This window comes from Notechis scutatus, chromosome 5 (assembly GCF_049901735.1).
Source record: "Notechis scutatus isolate UNSWTSFEM ecotype Mainland chromosome 5, rNotScu1.2, whole genome shotgun sequence".
Taxonomy (NCBI): domain Eukaryota; kingdom Metazoa; phylum Chordata; class Lepidosauria; order Squamata; family Elapidae; genus Notechis; species Notechis scutatus.
This window is the reverse complement of record NC_142013.1, coordinates 25,472,133-25,494,624: the sequence shown is the minus strand read 5'-3', so window position 1 is coordinate 25,494,624 and position 22,492 is coordinate 25,472,133. Positions and strand designations below refer to the sequence as shown.

Here is a 22,492-nt window from a genome sequence, read left to right as displayed (position 1 = left end):
CTGGAAAAGTGTGAACACATCTATCCTTGGCTTTCTTTTATTTAAGCTAAGCACATCAAATTCCTTTAACTACTTTTCATAGGATTTAGCCTCTGAGACCTTACCATTTTTGTTGCTCTTACCTGAATTCAACCATAAAAATTGTACATATCTGGTAAAGTATACACGAGTTTATTTTGCTAGCCTTGTGGAATTTCAGTATTTCAAGAGTAAATATATTTCTATTATTTGATATACCACATTTGGAATCTCCCTACATTTCAAAAATAATTGCCATAAAGCCACAAGCTGAAAATTGAAGGGGGCTATCTGTTAAAAAAAGAAAAAGAGGGCGTGTCAACATTTTCAATTTCCAAACATTAGGGGTGCTCAAAAGTTGTGACATGCCTTGGGAATTTTAAATATATTTTATTTACTTTAATATAATTTAGATGTGCTTGGTAAGTAACTATATAAATATCACAACTTTTTAACATTTTCTTGGTGTCATATAAATATTGAATATAGTGATACTGATAATTTTAATAGCAGTGTTTTGTTGATTGTCTTTTTATCTTGCATTTTATGTAATAATATCAAGACTGCTTATCACAATTATTAAGTGTCTGTATTGGAATATGAAAGACTATCAAAATATGTCAATACATTTTTATATATATTTGGGTTTATAATTCCACAGATTTATGTAGGAGGATCTTTTTATTCTTACAATAAAATTATGGACAAATCTCTCTAGCTGATTTATAAATGGATAATTTATTCAAAAAAGAATATTCTATCTATTAAACACTTGAATGAATGTACACCTAACTTCTTTCAATTATGGCCATTATAGTGATTTCAAAAGTAATGACTTTATTTTTCCACAATTAATATTGTAGCTTTTTCATATATTCCTAAATCAAAATACAAGTATTAGAAATGGTAGTCAAATGCAAAATACCCGATGTCACATCTACAAATCCTATTCACAATTTACGTCTTTGAATGCCAACACTAGCCCCTGAAGAATACAAACTACCGAAGGGGAGAAAATCCCTGGTATCAAATATCTAGTCTTTGCAATAATTAAGTGACATCAATTACTGATGTACTCTTGTATATTAGCATCTCCTTATTAACAGTTTAGTTCTGTCTACTTCTATCTAATAGTGAAAAAAGTATTATTAGAAACCTTTTCGATTAGAAACCTTTTTGACCTTTTCGAGTTTTAGTTATGACAGAAATTATTTCTAAAAGATTTTTTCTCGTGTTATATTTTAGAAATCATGTCTACAAAAGGGATTACTTTATACTTTCAAAAGTGTTTCTCTAATACATGTTGCCATATTTTCAAGGTCCACACAGAATATTTTAGTTGATTAATCATACAGAATATAAAACAGTAGTGACAATTTTATATTTAATGACTACTTGATCTTTCTCAAAGTAAGATTCTTAAATGTCACTGTTGGATTGCTTAACTGAAATCTGGCATGTAGATATGCCATACTTTTCTTGGATACATTTTTTCCAATTTTTTTGTAAATGTAACTTTTGTGCAAAAATTGTTTTGGCTAAAAATTATTCCAACAATACACACTATTTTTATTTCAAAGAAGAATTAGAACGTATATACATGAATGACTGTTCCCAACCTCTACCTAGTATTATATAAATCTAATATAAATGTTATCTTGGAATTATAAGAATTTTGATAGAAGGCCATAACTAACTTGTATGAATTGAAGCAGCACAATTGCTGTGGATTATCTATGGTCCAAAAACTCATTTGAGCTACACATAGTCCACAAAACAAATGTGTATCTGTGTTTTTCAAGGATCATCTGAGAAGACAGAAAAAAATGCTACACTTCAAAAATACAGGATACTGATAGATAGATATCTTTCTAAATGTGTACAAGGTAGGCTCTCTGATTACCTTTTTCCCTTGACTACACTGTAATAGTGATCGTAACATGAGGTAAAAGAGGGGAGACAAAAAGCAATAGCTGGTCCTGAACTTCATTACCACATCGTAATTGGGCTTAAGATGATATGAATTCTTCTTAGCCAAAGTGAATGAGCAGCAAGGGCAGCATGTGACTGGAGTATCCTTTTCGTCACTTAACTTAAACAGAGTCACAATGTAGAAACCAGAGTAAATTTTACTTCCAAAGATGAATGGCATGCATGAAAAATTTGCTATGCTTACTCTTTGGGGAATAGAAGGTAGTTTCTTTCTTGAGTATATATGTAGCAAAGTCCTGAGGCAGAACAACTATAATTACACAGTACCTTAATCTGTAGAACATTGAAACCCAACCTGAACTGTTGTAGACACAAATACATATATGTACGAAGAGGTCATCTGTAATGTAATTATGCATATTTACTGCTGATACAGTATACATTTTTTAATATTATAAACCAAAAAGCATTGAGAAAAAAAAATAACCTTTTAAAATTGCTTTTTCAGCCTTTGAACAGGGCTCTGTTTGAAAAAGGCATGGTAATTAAATTTAAAAAATAAAATGACAAGTATCACCAAATGTGCTTAAAAATAACTTTCTGGTTATTTTATTTTGGAAACAATAATGAATAAAATGAATTGTCTGTAGATATGTGTTTGTTTAATTCACTGCAAAAAATAAATTTATTGTGGTGGCAGGGGTATGAATTATGAAAAGAAGAAAACACAGTTAAAATCAGACACATTCAATGAGCTTTCAAACACACTGCATCAACTGGGATAAATAATTTAATAACTCAATTCATGTGCTGTCTCTTCAGTGTTATAGAGTTATTAAAAAACATGAGTACGAATGTGTAGGATCACAACTACACAATATGCGAAATGTGTTATAAATGTAACAAGTAACATTGTATCTTTAATTAAATTTGGCTTCTGAAACAATATAGGAATACTTTTTGACAAAATATTTTTATATCAATGTCTGGAAATTCTAACTACAACAAATAATGCAAAAGTAGACATGTTAGAGGAACTGGAGAGGAAAAAATGGATATAACATTTTACCATAATTATCCCTTTTATTCTTTACACAATAATACATTTATCAATTATTTTGATAATAAACATCATGGTACTAAAATTAAAACTTAAACTTATATCCAGTGGGTATATAGCACAAAGAAAAGTAAGAAGTACAGTGCTTAAAATTGTGAGAATATCAGCCCCAAACAAGCATCTCTAATGCACAATCATTTTAAGACAATGCATTTGGGAAAGTATTATTGAGTTTAATCCACTACCACCTACTCGAAAAGTACTGTGGTTCTTGGTGTTTTGATTCCATGAAATTAAAATAAAATTAAATAAATAAAATTTGATTAGTCGGTTGAAGTGATTTTAAAATAATAAACGATTGAGGTCATCTTGAGTTTGGCAACTCTGCCAGTTTTACATACCTAATAATTCATTTGTATGTTTCCCTAAATGTTTGAAATTTAATATGATCATTTCTATTTCATAAAAATGGAAATAACTCATTTATAACTCATTTGTATTTTATTAACTGCATGGCTCAAATAACACACTTATACCTTAGAACCCCTTTGAATCAGTAGTGGCAAATGCTGAAGTAATAATAATTAACCCTAAGAGAAGATAAACCTGATCTACAGACCTTGGCTTAGTGATCTCAAGAGGATTTAGTAACAGCAGTGGGATACGCATATTCAGCTAGAAGTAAAACCCACTGAGAATGCTCTTCAGCATATAAAGACTGCAGTTTAAGCTATCAGGGTTTTAGCAATCCAGTTGATTGCTGAGGCCTGTAAATTCTGGTTTGCATTTTCTATTTTAAGCACCAGTAATGTATTCACAGAATGTATTCTGCAAGAAATATTTACCTCCAGGAAGTATGAGGACATTCCTAAGCTCATTCCGACAATCATTACAGTCCAAGCAAAAAAAAAAAAAAAAAAATCTCCAATTTTAGTGGGACTTTATTAGACTCTTTGATTAAAGTCTGCGTCTTGCTACAATGTCAATGTAACCCAATGCTTCACACTGTGTGAAGGCAGACAACGAAGGGAGGGAGGGAGAGAGGGAGGGAAGAGGAATCCTGATGTCTTAGGATTTCAGTTGTTAGAGCTTTGCTCCATTTCCTCTGAGAAGAGACCCTAAATGGCCGGCTGGCGTCACGTACCATTTTATATTTTCAGCAAAAAAGCTGGCGATTGGAGAAGGCAATCGGAAAGCCCTGATACGTCGGAAAGCCGAGGCAACTGCAGAAGCGCGCTCTAGAGACCTCCCTCGGGGTTCCGCAGGCCCGGGCCCCTTCCAGCGCCGGCTCTACCCAGCGCTCCAGCGCGAATCACCCTTCCCGGTGGTCCCCAAGGGGAGAAGGCGTGTGTCCATCGGCCAGCTCCGTCCAGCCCCGCCGGTCGGGTCCTCGTTTCGGAGAGCAAAGGCACCTTTCCTGGGTAAAAGAAATGGGAGGCCTGTCGCGCTAGAGCCAAGCGGCTAACGAAGAGCGCGCCATTCTTTGGGCGAGCAACGTCTCCCAGGGCGCGCCTTTTTCACCTGTTGGCGGCCAAGTCGAGCGCTGACGCGGCTTCTGGCCCACTCCCTGTCTTCCTCGAAGCCCCAACTTTCGGGGGGTGGGAGAGGGCAAAAGTAACGGGGCGATGAGTCGCCGATCGAAACGTCTGCCTGGGCAGCTCTCGGGTCCCGATAGGAAGCCGCTCCTATAAAGGTCCAGCTTGCTTTGGAAGTGCCTTGCTGCCATTTTCCTATCCGGCCGCCCGTGAAGGGCGCTCAGAAGCGCCGACTCGGGGAAAACGCGACTCGCTCTCAGCTCCCGTCTGGCGATCAGCGAACCCGCCGAGGCTCCGCTTGGAGGCACGTTTCAGGCAGGCGCGCTCTCCGCGGCGGTTAGAAGGGCGCTCGCCTCTTCAACCGGCGTCCCATTATATTGCTGCCCACCGCGGACTCGCCTCGGTCCGTTCGGGTGCTGGAGCGCCGAGGGGCCTCAGGCGTGTGTTCCACGTTCAGAGAGGAGCGGAGTTCGAATTCGAGGCGCTTTGGCAAAGGGGGACAATATGGCCCGAGCAGAGAGGGCTTTTAAGAGATGCGTCTGAGGGGGGTGAATCTTCACTCCGAAATCCTGCAAAACTACACCAGGGAGGGATCATGAATGCAATTTTAGGGAGGGAAATAAGCCCCTGAAACAGTCTCGGCTCACAGTAAACCCGTATGTTCTCCACCAACGTCCAAGGAGATGAAACGGGACCTCAAGGCCGTTTGCCCGGGGAGCCCCGATTTTATGATGTGGATGAAGGTCCCGCTGATTTCGAGGGCTTCGATCTCGCTGATGCACGCCTCCCGCTTTCCGTCTGGTGCTTAAAAGTAATGTTAACATTAAGAGGCCCTCCAAATACCGGACGCTCCCGCAGGTCACCTCCCCTCCCCGGGAACCGCTTTTCTGGGGCCAGCGCCCCGTAACGAACTGCTGTGCTGGGAAGCGTCCTACAAATATGCCCCACTTCAGCTGCTCCTGCTCCCTGCGGAGAGAAATGCTGTCCCGTCCCAATGCCAGTATACGGCCCACCCCCTCTGTCACACAAGTCCTTTTAGTTAATCCCGAATTCACACGAAGGTAGACTGCCCACTTCGGATCATTAAAAGACATTTATTTTTGCAAGAACACTCAACGTCTCTTGCAAGGTACCTCTGTTAGACAATTGCAAAAGAAGACAACAACGCGCCTAAATCACTTAACAAACACAAATCGTGCTGACCACCAGATGTGTGGCTTCAGAAACCCAGTCCGGAAAATTTGACCAACCCGGTCGTCCTCGTTCGTCTGCTACCAATCTAAGAAGACATTTGCATCCGATCGATTAAGACCCGTCAAATCGCTCTCCGTGCTATTTAACTGGGCGTGGAAGAGCAGGAGAGGTTCCTCTTGGCATTTGAGGTCAAGGCTAGGAAGGTTCTTAACACTAGACTGGCCAGCTGACCAGTGGAAAACTGTCCTGGCGGTTTCCAACGGCTATGAGGCAGCGCCAGTCTTGAGCCCTGTTCAGCAAAGCCGAGGGTCCCCGGTCTCTTTCTCCAACAGCGGACCTCCTCTCCCAGTGTGCGAATGGTGGTGGACTTGGGACACCTGCAGTCCCGTTTGCGCCAGGAAGCGGCTCTGACTGCGCCTTTGGAGTTCCTCGAAGTCTTCTCCTGGCGGCACCGCCTTTAAGCGCCCTCTCGATCATTCCCCATGGATAGGCGGCCTGGCTGGTCATTCTGTGCCATCAGCCCCCTACCTTTACTTTGTGTGTTTCTCTCTCTACCGCCAAGAGAGGGATTAATTAACCGGGCTGGGGCTGAAAGAGGCTGCCGTGACGAGCCCAGTGGCGATTGGCCGCCCGCCCGCCTGGCCCTGCCTTTATAATTTCCACACGAGTGCATCTGGGTTCTTATACAAACCAACAGCCAGCTTCTTCTGATAGATACACCCACCGAGAGAGAGAACCATCGGCACTTCCTTTGCAACCTAGCCACCTTACACACATGGTTGCTACTCCGGGAGAAGCTCACATAAATATATGTATCCAGAGGTGTAATTCAGATTTATTGGAAGGCTTGCTAAATCTGTTCAAACTTTTTTAAACTTTTTTCCCCCGAACAGCAGATTTCTATGTGCTTTGCTGTTCACGCAAACATCCTCTAACGGCATCCATTTGAACACATCGAAGCAGGGTGTGTGGTTGATAAGGATCGGAGATCTATCCAGAACTAAACGGCTCATCTAGCAGCAGCAGCAAGAAAAAGCATCTGAGCTGGAAAGGAGCAGAAACGCCGCCGCCGCCTAGCGCTTTTTAGACCATCTTCTAGTTACGTTTCCGAGCGTCAGACAGTCTGATTCTCCTCTGAAGTTGGCTCCAGCCTTAGCAGCCGCATTGGATCCCACAGCATACTGCGAGACTCCGGTCTACAATCCGGATCTCTGCCCCAACATGATCGCAGCTCAGGCCAAGCTGGTTTACCATCTCAACAAGTACTACAACGAGAAATGCCAAGCCAGGAAAGCGACCATCGCGAAAACTATCCGGGAAGTCTGCAAAGTGGTCTCGGACGTGCTAAAGGAAGTGGAAGTGCAGGAGCCCCGCTTCATCAGCTCCTTGAACGAAATGGACAACCGCTACGAGGGGCTGGAAGTCATTTCGCCCACCGAGTTCGAAGTGGTCCTTTACCTGAACCAAATGGGCGTTTTCAATTTTGTGGACGACGGCTCGCTGCCCGGGTGCGCGGTGCTCAAATTGAGCGACGGTCGCAAGAGAAGCATGTCCCTTTGGGTGGAGTTCATCACGGCCTCGGGTTACCTCTCAGCCCGCAAAATCCGCTCCCGCTTTCAGACGCTCGTGGCCCAAGCCGTGGACAAATGCAGCTACCGAGACGTTGTGAAAATGGTGGCGGACACCAGCGAGGTGAAGCTGCGGATCCGGGATAGATACGTGGTGCAGATCACGCCGGCTTTTAAATGCACCGGGATCTGGCCCAGAAGTGCTGCCCACTGGCCCCTGCCCCACATCCCCTGGCCGGGTCCGAACCGCGTGGCCGAGGTCAAAGCCGAAGGCTTCAACCTCCTATCCAAGGAATGCCACTCGCTGGCGGGCAAGCAGAGCTCGGCCGAGAGCGATGCCTGGGTCTTGCAGTTCGCCGAGGCCGAGAACAGACTTCAGATGGGCGGTTGCCGAAAGAAATGCCTCTCGATCCTCAAAACGCTGCGGGATCGCCACCTGGAGCTACCCGGGCAGCCCTTGAACAACTACCACATGAAGACCCTGGTTTCCTACGAGTGCGAAAAGCACCCGCGGGAATCGGACTGGGACGAGTCTTGCCTGGGCGACCGCCTCAACGGGATTTTACTGCAGCTCATCTCCTGCCTTCAGTGCAGGCGGTGCCCACATTATTTCTTGCCCAACTTAGACCTTTTCCAAGGCAAACCTCACTCCGCCCTGGAAAACGCAGCCAAACAAACGTGGCGGTTGGCGAGGGAAATACTCACCAACCCCAAAAGTTTGGAAAAACTTTAGGAGGCCGCGGAGACGCAGCCGTCCGCCTATTCAGCCGCCTCCTTCTCTTTTCGAGGATTCTGTGGGGAAAACTCAGGTGCTGCCAGCCGACCACGCGAAACGCCAGCCTGCAACAGAAGGAAGAGGCCGTCCCCGCAGGCGAAGCGCACCGCACCGCACCGCAAGGATTACGACTTGTCACCATCCCGGCATCCACGTCCCCGTTCGGAAAAACCAAACCAAGAGTGTTGTTATCACCTGGGGAGAAGCAATAGGGGCTACACTTCAGCCTGCCTGCGAGCATTGCTGAACAGAAACCAGACCGGGGGGATTATATTAACCAGGCCAGTATTTTTTTTTTTTCTTTTGCGCGAGGCCACCCGAACAAAGAAAAGCAAACAAGCCCCTACCGCGGTTGTCTCCCCTCTCCCCTCCCACCCCTGTACATTTTAAAACATTGTATGGAATATTGTGGTCTCGCATTGTCTTTGAAATTGTGGATGTTAGTGTTTTGTGATTTGGTGAAAAAGTTTAAATTGCCATTGTTGGATACTTCAAGACATTTTCTGCTACCCTTTCAAAAGGTACATTTTATCATGGTACTTTATGTCTCTTGTCTTTTGAAGTATCTAAACTGAAAAAAAGTTTACATTTTGGTTTCAAATATATTGCTTGTTCTCTCTGTAACATTCCATAAATATACTTGAAATGTTATTTAAATATATTCAGAAGAAATTTTGACCTTGTCTATATAATTGTGAATATTGGAATTATATATTGGAAAAATGCACTTGAGATACACTGGATAATTACTTTTTGTGATTTAAATTTCTGTTGTTGATTTTATTTAATTACAAATTAATAAATACAAGTAAAAGAAATACGGCCAAACCTTTTAGTGCTGGATTCAATATGGGACGGTAGTGCATTTCCCAAGGCACATAAGTTAAATCTTGGGTGGCATTTTACCTATGTTTTTTTAAAAAAGAGATAACAGCCCCAAAACGGGTCTCAGACCCCATCAACATCTGCCACGCAGGACGGTATGGTAATTAACCGAGTAACATTTTTACAACCTCTTAGGAAATAAATCTGATCATCAAGGATTTACTGGACTGCATTAACTCGGCTGCCTGTTTTTCTCAGGATCTGTACCTCTCTGGAGGCCTAGTTGGCCACAAAATTAGCACTTCAAGAAAAGGGAGGGAAATCTGTGAAATTTATATTGAGGGCAAAGATCGATCTAACAGCCCCCAAGGTTATGGTTTATTCTTCCTTGAACTTAAAGCCCATTACGCTGGTCATCAGCCACTTGCAACCGGGAAACACAAGCGCCGGCTTCTCCGGACGCCCTTCGGGACGAAGGTGACCGGCCGCATCCACCAACGCTACCCTTGTAGGCAGACAAGCCGGGGGACGAGCCCTTCTTCCGGAGGTAGACCAGGCTTAAGCCCAAGGGCCAAAATCAGAGGGCGCAAACAGCTGCGAAGTGAACCGCAGCTAATCCTGACTCCACTTTCAAGAACCAAACGTGAACAACAAATCCCCACTGAAATGCAGTCTCCTATCGCAAGCCTGGCACCTTTTCTTTTCTAAATTGGCGTTAATGACGGTTTAGATAGCATTTTTACGGACAGGACTTCCAGACGCGCAATTACCCCGGTTCGTGCCATGTAAGGGTGGAGGGAGGGGGGGGGGACGGGGAGGAGGGACGAACACAGCCCCTGCTTTACGGCATTACTGCTGCCGGTCGGCGTTAAGGCAGAACTCTCTCTCTGCTTCCGCTCTGAGGAAATTGAGCGGGATCCTGGCTCTACTTTCAAACCAAGCCCCATTCAACAACCCCTCCTCCCCCTCTGGAGCGCTTTCCCCCCACCCCCCCCGCCTACGAAAAGCAGGTCCTCGAAACGGGGCGGTTTATTTTCTGTTAGTTCTAAGGAAGAGCCTGGCCTGCAGCGGTGTGTTCAACTATCGGGGGTCTGCAGCGTGGGGGGCCCTCCATTACCTCCCACGGAAAACCAAGCAGTTGGCTTAACAGCGAAAACTGGCCACATTCGCTCAAAGACCCCAGGCTGGCAGGACGACGGCGGGGGGGGGAGCGGGAAGAGACTGATAAAAGCGAATTTCATACAATTAATACTGCAACGGATCCAGGAGGAAAGAAGGGGAAAGAGAAGGAGCGGTGGACGGTTCCCCCCTCCGCCCGTTCAGCCTTCTTCAAGCGAGAGTTGCAACAAACCCCCCACCCCACCCAGCCGCTCTCCTCTTCCCGGCGCTTTACTCACTTTTGGGTCGATTTTCTTGAAGGCCGAATCATCCTCGTCCACCTCGAAGTAGATTTCGGTGGTGGTAATGGAGAGCGTCCCCTTGGCCACTACCACTGGGGCTATAAGCTGCGCCGGTGTGCTGAGGACCACGGGCCCTGCAAGACAAGAGCGGCGACGTCAGGATGTGGCAATTCGGAGGCAGATGTGCCCGGCTCCGTTTCCTTTGCCGAAAACGAAAGCGCAGCCTTTGTACTGGGGGGACGGGGGTGGGTGGGACGAGGCGCCAGCAGGCTGGTTGCTGCGGGTTTCCTAAAACGGGACCCGGCCCTGCACCAAAGGGTGATCGGACACCGCGGGAGAAGAAACAAGATTGCCTGCCTGGGTCTTTTAACCCCAACTCAAAGCGAGACCTCGGACTCTCCAAGACTGAGGGACCTAGTTGGGAAGTATTCTTTCATGGGAAAATAAATCACAACTGAAAATATTTTATGAATCGTGCATATTTAGGCACCTTATCAAAACGAGTTAGCAGTAGTCCCACTGAAGATGACTACGGTAAAACCAGAGTTGTCTTTAATTGTGCAGTATCTTTTAGTTCCAACATTAGTTCATTACAGTGGCCCTACCAGCAAGGACATATTTTAATTTTTATTATCTCTCACTTTAGTCAGGGCTTATTTTCAATACTATACAACCACCTGGAAGGCTTCTGGTGCTGTTTTGTTTGTGTGGGTGTACTCATGTATTTGAAAAACAAAAACAAAAAACAAGTAGCTACCACAGTACGTTGTGGGGGGAAAAAAATCACAAATCGATTTTTCTCCCAAGATGCCAGAAATATTCTCTTAGCCGCCACTGTTTAATTTCTAAACAGTCTGTTTTAAGCTGCAACCTTTCCTGGGACTAAGTTCAACAGGACTTACTTTCTGAATAAAAAAAGGAAAGCTTGGCATTAAAATTTGGTTTCTGGCAGAAATATTTTGAAAACAGAAAGCCACGGGAAAAAAACGGAGCAATTTTAACAAAATTAATTTGATTTCCTGAACATTAAAGACGATTTTGACAGAAATATGTGTCGATTTCATTGTCTTGTTTCCAAATAAATGTGAGTAAAATGCAATCAAGTTCATTTTAGCAAGGGAATCCTGAAACTAAATAGTGGATAGTTCTAACAATGGTAAGAATAGGAAAATGCTTTACAGAATTTCTCAGATAAGATAGCAATGATTATTGCTGCCAATAAGATGTAAAGGTAGCATGACAACAAAGATGGAATCAAAGATTTCGTTATGTTAATTGCATTTTATGATATGTTGCATCTATGAATAATGTACACAAAAACAGATAAGGATCAGGGTGGAAATTAAGGTGGAGTCCTAAAATAAAATGGATAAATAAACCCAGCTATCCATTCAAGAAATCTAAAATATAATAACCTTCTGGAAGCTAGAATAACTAAGTATTGCCCAATGAAAGCACCTCTTCCTGCCGAATCCAGTTTCCTTCGTCTGGGGAACGGGAAAAATCAATTTTCCAATGTGTTCCCTTCAAATGTGGATCTCTCTCTGCCAGCCACCTCGTCGCTTTTCTTTTCTGGCTAAAGTTGGTGAGGGCCTCAGTTCGGAGCCGCAATGGAGCGCTCCCTCTCCGCGTACCCCCGGATTTTTGGAGGCTCACTTCTCACCACCCACTTAACTCGCTTGTAACCCTCCAGCTGCTTGACGCGAGTGGCTCAGCCTTGATTTCCGTGCTAACTTCCCTCCTAGCGGCAGGCATCGCCTCTCTCCCCCCCACCCCCCGCGTCCCTTTGCAGAGTCCAAAGCAACGCTCCGTTTGTCGCCAGTGACAGCTTTCAGGCAAGCCCACCAGGGGCTGGATAATATTGATACAAACTCTGTTTTCATTCATTTTCTTGTTTTTCTCTCTCCTAATAGGCCACCCTGGCCTCTTGACCCGAGTCAGCTGATCCGGATCACATGCGCTGGGCTCGGCTGGCTCTTCCCCCCGCGTCGCCTCCCGCTCTCGACGGAGCGCTGTCCTGGCGCGCCGCTGGGCAGGCTGCCGGAACGGCCAGGCTTCCTGCTTCGGGGCAGGGGATCGATCCGAAAGGGCGCTTTAAAGGCTCATCAATCTTAATCTAGGTCGCTCAAGTAATTATGCGCGATTCTCTCGTGCGATTACAAGTGGATTTGGGTTGGGATTCCCTGGGCTCTTTTCCTTTGTGTTTTAACGGGAAGAGGAGCTCGCCAGACAGCAGCGGCCTGCCTGCCCTGCCTTAATCTCCCGCGGCGACCCGCCTCGCCGCGTTCCTCTTCCCGGGGCTCTTTAACCCTTCCTGGCCGGTTGCCTCTCCCAGCGCTCCGGCTTTTCAGGCTAAAAAGAAACGGGCGCTAAAGATGATGATGCAGTTCGGGAGCCGCCTGCTAGTCTATCATGATAAGAAGGCGTTTAGTGGGATTCTCTCGTTCTCAGAAGAAAGATCGGGTACTTAACCCAATTACCTCCCAGTCCTCCGTTTGTTATATGGACCAAATAAAAACGAAGCGGTTGGTAGTTGGTGGTCAGAAGGCCAAAGCACGAAATCTTTCCCGAAAGAAGGTTAAAGTCTTTTGTGGGCGAGGCGCGAGCACAACAGTGGGAAAGGGGACCATGAATGAATGGTTCAATATTTCAGAGGAAATGCTTTCTAAAATTGCTGCTGGAAATAAATTAATTGGGAAGATGTGTCCATGCGCAAGAGAGGCAAGTAAAGACTTAAAAAGACTGAACCTCGTGAAACCCAATGCAGGCCTGAACAAAAACTACCGCGGAATTATTAAACCCGGCGTTTTTATTTAACCACGCGATGTTTCCATTAACATGTTTATTAGAGTTCCTATTTATGGGGGCCACTCCTATCTATTAGGGCCAGAAGAAACACTGACTCCAGCCCCCAGGCGAGCCTAAGGGACGCGCTTCGCCCTCAAAGAGAAAAGGTGCAAAGGATGTAGCTCCGCCCACTTCGAGCCTCGGCGTTGCGCTATTCAGAGGGGCTGCAGGGACCCTCTCTGCGGACAGGGGGAAAGAAGCGATCCGGCCCCTTCAGGATCGCGTCTAGAATGTCATTTTTCCCTAACCTGTTTACGTTCTGTCTCACTCGGAGTTCCTGTCGGTGAACATCTCCCTCCCCCTTTCAAACCCTCGAAAAGGCGCAAATGAAACATGCACTCTTAATGGTATGTCATTTTCAACACTTTTCCTTTGGAAATCTCCAATTACAACTCCCAATACCACGGCACATTTAAGGAGCGCTCAGTCTTTTTTGTTACAGCCTTCAGGGAGCGAAGCAGCCACTGGGAGAATACCAAATTAATCCACTACAGCTATAGAGCAGGAGGATTATGATTTAATCCCCTTTGGGACAGGCTCTGGGTTTTAAAGATCTGACATTAAACTGTTTACACTAGGCATAATCAAAATAGTGCAGCTTTTCCATATGGCCACGAGACAGGCGGCCAACCAGCCACCGCTCTGCGTCTCCCCCACCTCGGATCGTGCACCTGACACCCCCAAAGAACAGCGCGGAAGAGACACTTCGACTCTTGGGGAGCCCCAAAGATGTTGGGAGTCGGGCAAGAAAGGGTGCGGTCCGTTAAAACGTGCAAAAGTCGAACAAAACCCATCTCGCGGGCGTCTTTCCCACTCGTCTCTTTCTAATGAAAGCGGGACCGTGCCAAATCTCGCTGTTTGGCTCAGGAGGCGCCCAAGATGTTCCCACCTGCGCTCGCCTCCACTTGTCCAAAGGACACCACCACCACCCCCTTTGTTGTCCCTCGCCTGCCTGCTAACAAAAGGCAAAGGAGGCGGCCAGCAGCCCTGGGTCTGTAAGCAGGTTTTCCCCTCGTGGGCGTTGCCAGCCTCTCGCCGAAAGAAGGAACGCCGGAACGCGACCGACATAGCGGCGGCCTGCCCTTATAACCAGAATCACATAAGGACGAAAAAGGTTCCGGTGTGGATCATCGATCTAGCTGAGTTGCCTCCGCGGAACTGTGTACGCCCGTTTCGAAAAGAAGCTGCAAGATTAGTACTCCGACAAAGAGTGAAAAGGGTGCAGATAGGGGAAGGGGGAGAGGGAGGAGGAAGAGAAAGGAGTACTTGTGCACCCAAAGTCCGTCGATGCAAATTAGCTTTGAAGCAAGTATGGAGGTTAATAATAAAACCCAGAAGCAGCTCTTCCACTGCTTCTGTCCTATCCAATTTCCCAGCAACGATTCTCCGCGGCTCCGTAGCCCAAGGCTTTCAAATGGGGAGGACACATCCTGCTTGAACCTCCTGGGAATTACTTCTCAAGAAACGGCGGTAGCCTAGGAATTATCAGCAGATATGCAAAAAGAAACATCTGCAGGATGGCATTATAAGTCTGATAGCTTGCTTTTTGAAACAAATTCCCTTCTTGGAACATCATTACACGCCCTTAACTCTCTCCAGATTTTCTGTTTAAGAAACTAAAATCGTGGGTGGATTATACAGGATTTTTTTTTTTTTAAAAAAGAAAAATCTAGTTCTGGATGAACTCTACCAAGGAATTTAGGGGACAATCACATGTGCTTCATCCAGAACATTTGGAACAGAGAATGTAAATTATACTTTGTTAAGTCACTATTTACTGAGTGTTTAACTAGGTTTTTGTGGCTACTAAAAGGACATCTCACTAAATTCAGTGAAACCATCTGGAAGACAAACTCGTAAAAGAATTAAACTGAAATATTTGGGTGTTTGGTATTTATGCAGTTAATTGTACAAATCACTGACAATAGCTAATTCAGTAGTTCAGGTTGGCAGTTTTTTAAATTAACACTTTGTAATGTTCCACTCTAATACTTCAGCAGGTAGTAACACCTGGCTGGTTTTCTCTTGACTGGGAAGCTAAGCAGGATCTTACAAATACTCGGACACTACCAGAAAATCTAAGTGATGAAGACTAAACTGGTTAGTTGAAAAGAATCCCCGGAGAAGACAATGGTAAATTCTTCTCATGCTTTGTATGGAAAACATCTTCAAAATCAACACCAAGATGTTATCTTTAACAGTCCAACTATAACATACTGTATACATGGGTTATATACAGGTATAATCCAAAAAGAAGTAATAAATGGACTTTCCTTTTTATTATCCTTTTTGCCCATGAAATCTCAGATAAAAAGTCATATCACAGAGTTCTCTCTCTCTCCCCCCTACCCCTCCCTCCTTCTCTCTCTCTCTCTCTCTCACACACACACACACACACACACACACAGAGCCCTCACTACACAGTAGAATGTTGTCAGCATAGGTGGGGTGTCCTATTTAGAACAAAGGGACAGCTACTGATGTAACAGACACACACATCTATTTTGTCTCCCAGACTTGGGGCAAGTTAGTTAAACAACATACTGTATACCAGCACGAGAAGACATACCTTTCACACAAAAGCTGGAGCTACTTGCAGTAATTCTATACAACTGCAGACATTTCTGAGAAAAAGATGGAATGAGCAAGAGAATACTTCAGGAGATGCAGGCTTTACTGGTGGGCAAATATTTTAAACACAGTAGAAAACTTCTACATACGTGTATTTGAAGATAAATATTGGTGCTCTGGGGTTCACCAACGTCAGAGAATAAAGATTTTCTGTAAGTATCTTGTTTGTGTGGTTTTTTTTAAATGGTGGTCACTCGGAAGTCAGCATTTGGAACTGGGTCACATGACGTAAGAATATTTTCTTCTCTCCAATAAGCTGTTATTAAAACTCTGTTGCTCATTTTCCTATCAGGCCTGCATATGGTATATACTATAATTTCACAGGTTGACTTGGATGTGTATGTTGCTAGAATCTGATCTGGAGTTTGGGCAAATGCCAATATATACATTGCTGACCAAAGAACAGCAAGCAAGGGAGGTTTGTGTTTCTGAAGGGCCCATTGAAGAAGACAAGGGGGTGGGAATTGGAAGAGGAACAAGTTCTTGGAGACTTGTAGAATACTTTAAACTTAAATAATGTAAAACACCCATGAATGATTGCATATTGATGGCTGACTACCTTTGTTTCTGAAAGCCAATAAACAAAATTGACGGGACTTGGCATGAGTCCAGAGAGATAGAAAAGCATGGGAGACCAGTCTCCATGAACTAAGAATTAGTTCAGAATTAAGGATTAAAATGTACAACATTGATGCATAAAACAAGAATCTTTAGAAGAAACACAGTCTTTCAATGTCTTCTTTTATGAGACCACTAAGAGTTAATTTTATGGATGTGAAAAGGAAAACCCAGCACATCCTTTATGTGTAAGAGGATTATTGTTAACTTCTACTTAGTGAAGATGTTGAGAACTGCAAAGAAGACAAAAGCAAAGATGTGAAATTGAGCCTGTTCCTCTATTATTTATTAGAAACAATAGGTTCAGATCAAGATGAGAAATTGGTAAATTGATGTCAGTTTTTTTTTTTTCAAATGAGGATGGATACTACTTTACCATTCAAAGGCATCACAAGTTAAGAACAGTGTTATATTAAGTCCCTGATGATTTTTCATGGTAGTAAGGGAATGGGAATAACACTTTTTTTTCTCCAAGATAGATAGATGCCTATGCATTTGTTCACTGAGAAAGTAGAAAATTGACTTTCTCCAGTAAAAGAATAGAAGAGCCATAGATATAAAGGGCAGAGGTTGTCGTACATGATTGGACACAATAGCATATCTCCAACAAAAGTTAGATACAGTAGACTAAGTGTCTGAACACCTAGGAAATGGAATAATTGATTCCTCAAAGTCTGATATTTACAGAAAGATTGTTTGCATGTACAAAAATAATCCCTTGATTATTATGAAGATTTACATAAATCCACTGGGCATGAATCTAGTGGGCATGCATGAAAAAAAAAAGAATATGAGGGTGACCTCTGGAGGTTTGCTTTAGCAATAAAATGAACAACAATTTCAGAATCTGCTGGAAAAAAAGATTTTATTGACTACTGTACTCAAGATAAAAAGGTTCAGGTAGTGAACATACCTGTTTGGCACAACTTTTAAATTACTCCACCTCAATGTGGAAAATTCTCACTACCAAAGTGAAAATCCTAAATATAGTTCTTTAGATCTCAGTCATACATATCTACATAAAGTGATTGTTTTTGTTAAAATTTGGAAGTACACCTGAAGAATAAAAATTACAGAGTTCTGGAATGCCAACAATACGCTTCTTGAAATATGTACTACTTGCACGTTAGATACGTTTTTCAACCTATGTGCAATCTTTATTGAGCCACATATACCTGACAGCTAGCTACTTTTATATACAAGATAATGATAGCATAAAGCCTTTTATGCAGTAACATCAGTCTTTCAAGCTTTCTTTCCAGTACTTTCTGGAACATTACAGTGTATCTGATCATCTCCAGCAAAGGATTCTCAAACTTTCTCAAACTAAATATTTTCAATATTTAGAAGCGTAGCTAAGGGCTTTTACCATAAATAAATTATGACTCAACTTGAAATATCATTTGTCATTCTCAAAATTTGTATGGATGTGTTACATAGACACACATTCACACCCACATCCATACATACTGTACACACACACCCTCTTTTTTAGGGATAGCACATTATTGCACAGTACAATCTAGTTAAATAGAATAGGGTACACTCAACACACTAAACTAGAAAAAGAAGAGAGGAAGAGAGGGAGAGAGGGAAAGAAGAAAGAAAGAAAGAAAGAAAGAAAGAAAGAAGAAAGAAAGAAAGAAAGAAAGAAAGAAAGAAAGAAAGAAAGAAAGAAAGAAAGAAAGAAAGAAAGAAAGAAAGAAAGAAAGAAAGAAAGAAAGAAAGAAAGAAAGACATTGTTATGTGAGGGAAGCACATACAATCTCTTAGGTTATTTCCAATTCTATGATTCTATAATTCCAAGTAAATGATGAAGAATAGATGACTCCCCAAATCAAATCCATATGGTATTTATCATTCCAGAGAAATGATATGGTAGATTTTTTGAACTAGTTTATATGGTATTAAAGGTCAATACTGAGCTTTTTACCAAGGATACTGAGATTGTTGATAATGATGGATTCAGTGTGATGAGGGAAATGAAAGATGGAGATGGCAAGTATGTTAAATAGCTCCTTGGTTAGAAAGAATTATTCTTACAGAAACATGAACAGAGTGCCATAGCACAGGAGAGATTATAACTGATACAGAGAAAGCATGTTTGGAAATGTGTTACAACAACATGCAGGAAGCAAACAATTATATTCCAGTGTATAAAACATAAGCTCAACATATTGAATTAATAAAAATCTCCCTTATCCACTGATTCTTCTGTTGGTAGTAAACTATAACTCTCACCTCCCTATGAAATTCCCTGGTTCCAAATTTATTCTGTAACACCATTAAGAAAGAACCTATAAATATATAATAATACTAACTGATATAAAGTTTAAAAATGAATCAATAATATTTTTTTTCTTATTTCAGTATCTTAAAAATGGAATTCTCTTCTTTGTGCCCAATGACAAACAATGACACCAGTCACCATCAGAGTGAATTCAACATTGTGGTAGCAGTAGAAATCATCTGAAGAGCTTCTTGTATATATATAAAAAAGAAATGTAGCACAATAGTTGCAATAGTCAAAGAGGTGTAGCAGTTATTTATAATTCGCTTCTTATAGCTGGTATCAAGGACAATGATTCAAAACAATAACCCCACTCAGAAGCCAAAACCCTCTATCGAGTTATTATTTTGTGGAAAGATGTTACTAATAAAATGGCAATTGGGACATAATTTGGTCCAAAGCAATGGGCATATTGCAAAATTCTTGTTTCTCCCCAAATCCTGGCAGAGCTGATTTGGTGGAGGATTTACTGTATCCTAAGTGACCGTATTACAAGCCTTGAGCATTTACTACATGCCTCTTACATAAAAAGAACAGGGCTCTTGCGCAAAACAAGAAATAAACAGCTAATTAGAAAGAGAAAGTTTCTTCTGGGATATGGAAAGATTATAATAATTAAAAAAAGATCTTCCCTTCTCGAACTTTATCATTAAATCAAACATTATAGTTTCTAAGAAATGTAGGAACTTGAGACTCTAGAGCTGGAAGTTTTTAAATCCTACCCATTGGGGGCAACTTCAAGCTTAAAAGAAGAATGCAATTCGGAAGTTCTTTGCATATTAATATTGGACTACTTCTGCTTTGTGGCTGCTGCTATTGTTGCTTAATCAGATAAATAGCACTTTTAGATAGTTTATGAAATTGTATCCTTCTATACAAGATTGTATTCAGAAGAAACAACACACAGACGTAGTACTAGAAATCATGTAGAGGCTTAAGACATAATTTCTTTATACATGAAATTGTAATTAAACTGGAGTCAAGTCTCCTAAATATGTGTACCAAATGTACAAACTGTAGTTCAATAGGAATAAGGTTCCATAGTATTTTAGACACAGCTAAGAAGATCCATGCTAACCTAACAGATTTTAATAGCAGCAACCCAGATTTTAAGCTACAGACATCCATATAAATTGATTGTAGAATTTAAGGCACCAGGCTAGAAACTGAGAGACTGTGAGTCTATGCTCCCTGTAGGCACAAGGCTAGATAGATGGTTTTGGACCAGTCACTCTCTCTCAACCCTAGGAAGGTGGCAATAGCAAACCACTTCAAAAATCTTCCTAAAAAAGCTGCAGAGACTTGTCCCAGGCAGTTGCCAGGAGTCAATGTTGACTTAAGGCACAATGTATGTTGGTGTCTATATTTGTCTGTGCCTATAAATCATTGCATTTTCATCCTATTCTATACTCTACATAAGTAAGGATTATTTCTTTGCCTCTGCAGAATATAATCTAAAACATTCTCAGCCTTGACATTTTTGTGATAGTTCCAGTCATTACACAAGCTATATGATAGCTTAGCTCAATTCTACTTAAGGAAGGAGTGTTCTATTTAAAGAAAACATTCTTTTGGCTGAATATAATTTGAAATTTCTTAATTTCATAAGCCTATCATCAATACATTCAAATCAGAGCTTATAGGAGGTCTCGGTTTCCTAAGTATTAGGATTTCCTGCATGTTATCATTTAGTATATAGGCATTACTCAAAATATCTCAAATGGAATCTTCATCAAGATGTCAAAGTTGGAAAGTTAGACATTATAAAACAATACAATACAATTCTAAATCCACTAAATTGTCTGAACCTGTTCTTTAGGGAATACCAGTTAGTTTAGATGTATTGCAGTTTGGGCACTGGCTTCTAGTTTCACAGTAGCTTGGAAATGATCATCATGTACTGAAGTGATCAAGAAGTAGGTAATACTGAAAAATATACTAATCAAAATTAGGGAAAAAGCCTGTCCCAAATATTGAAATAAAAATACAGAGTTCTCCTTCTCAATATTTTTATAGGTCCATTTAGAACAGTGGTTCTTAACCTGGGCGATTTCATTTTTCAGGGGAGTGATGGAACGAAAAGGGGCAACACGGGGGTGAAGGAACGGAAGGAGGGCGATATGGGGTTGATGGAGCAAGAAGTTTTGGGAACACTTTTGAGACATTTTTCGTACAGTGAACGAAATATGTGTTGTACAAAACATCAGATCACTCGCTATTAGTGGATTGAACTGTGTTGTAAAATGTTCCTCCAGCTAGCTTCAGTACAGAACGCTGTACATATGTGAATACACATTGCTCATCTTCATGCGCGTTGCGCAGCAGCCTCTATCACTCTACCCATAAAGTGGCATGCCATTGGCTAGAATGGGCAGTGATGGAGGGGTGAGCACTTCTTTTGAAACATCGCATGCTGAGTGGCTGTCCCCTGTGATGTCAACATAACTGTTGAAACTAGGTTTATCGACGTCCACATGGTTTTATAGTGTTCCAGTATAGTCGAAAATTTAATTTGAAGTTAGTGCCTTTCATTTCAAAGACCTCTCAACATGGCCAAGAAGAGGAAGTGTTGCCAATATTCGATGGAATACCTAAAATTGGGATTCATTCCATCTCCTTCCAACAATGTACAGCTTCTGTTTTGTCTTCTTTGTGAGAAAACATTTTCAAATGAAGTGATGAAACCTTCCCGACTGAAAGACCATTTGGTAAGAATTCATTTGGATAAAGCCGACAAACCAGTATCATTTTTCCAATCCCTAGAGGCCAAGTTTGAGGGTCACAGCACTGTTGAGAAGTTATTTGGAAAATCATCACTCAACACCGACAAGGGGTTCATTCGTTCCTATGAAGTATCTTTGCTGATAGCAAAATGTGGCAAACCTCACACTATCGGAGAAATGCTGATTTTACCAGCAGTGAAACAGATTGTTGTCACCATGTTGGGGGCCAGTGCAAGCACTGTCACACAATCAATTCCTTTGAGCAATGACACTGTATCAAAAAGAATTGATGAAATGACTGCTTATTGACACCTTGAAAAGTACAGAATTCATGATGCAGATTGATGAGTCAATGATTCGTGAAAATGAAGCCTTGTTATTGGCTTATGTCCGTTTCATCAACGGAAATGAAGAGATCAGGGAAGAACTGTTCTTTTCTCGAAATTTAGCCACTGACACAAAAGGTTCTTCGATATTTAAAAAGGCTGAAGAGTTTTTTAATGAGAAAAACATCCCTTTGACAAACGTTGTGGCATGTGCAACCAACGGAGCTGCATCCATGGTTGGACGATATCACGGATTTCAAGCTCATCTAAAATCGGTTGTACCTAGAGTTATGACTGTCCATTGCGTCATTCATAGACAGCACTTTGTCTCAAAAAATTTGAGTGGTTGTTTGAACGAGTCTATATGTTACGTCATTAAATTGAATGCCTTGAACAACCGACTTTTTCACAAGCTTTGTGAAGAAAATGATGAGGAGTATGAATGTCTCCTTTTGCACACTGAAGGTGGCTTTCAAAAGGAAAGTGTTTGCGGTGATTCCACGAACTTTTTGACACAGTTGTTGAATTTCTTGAATCCATTAATCCAAGTCTAAGCTGTTCTCTTAAACTTCGACGTCTGGATGTAGCTTATCTCGCTGATGTTTTTGACAAGCTGAATGAAATGAACGTAAAGCTGCAAGGAGATAAAATCAATTTTCTTAAGGCCAAAGGAGTAATCTGCTCATTTATTTCCAAATTGGACCTCCTTGCAAGCAATATGAGTCTCCAGGAGCTGTATCAGTTCCCAAG

At 42.2% G+C, this 22,492-nt stretch overlaps 2 protein-coding genes across 9 annotated transcripts in view; one reads left to right on the top strand and one right to left on the bottom strand.

The window, feature by feature from the left end:
- The window catches only part of NBEA (neurobeachin), a 355,903-nt gene that overhangs the window by 121,329 nt on the left and 212,082 nt on the right, over nucleotides 1-22,492 (bottom strand). For all 8 annotated transcript variants that reach the window (XM_087966360.1, XM_087966362.1, XM_087966361.1 and 5 more), the window contains one exon: nucleotides 10,305-10,441. In XM_087966360.1, the coding sequence (XP_087822486.1) occupies nucleotides 10,305-10,441 (137 nt within the window). The remainder of the gene's footprint in view (nucleotides 1-10,304; nucleotides 10,442-22,492) is intronic.
- On the top strand, nucleotides 1,440-8,903 carry MAB21L1 (mab-21 like 1). Its single transcript, XM_087966359.1, has one exon. It carries the CDS (start codon nucleotides 6,961-6,963, stop codon nucleotides 8,038-8,040), a length of 1,080 nt encoding a protein of 359 aa, XP_087822485.1. The 5' UTR covers nucleotides 1,440-6,960; the 3' UTR covers nucleotides 8,041-8,903.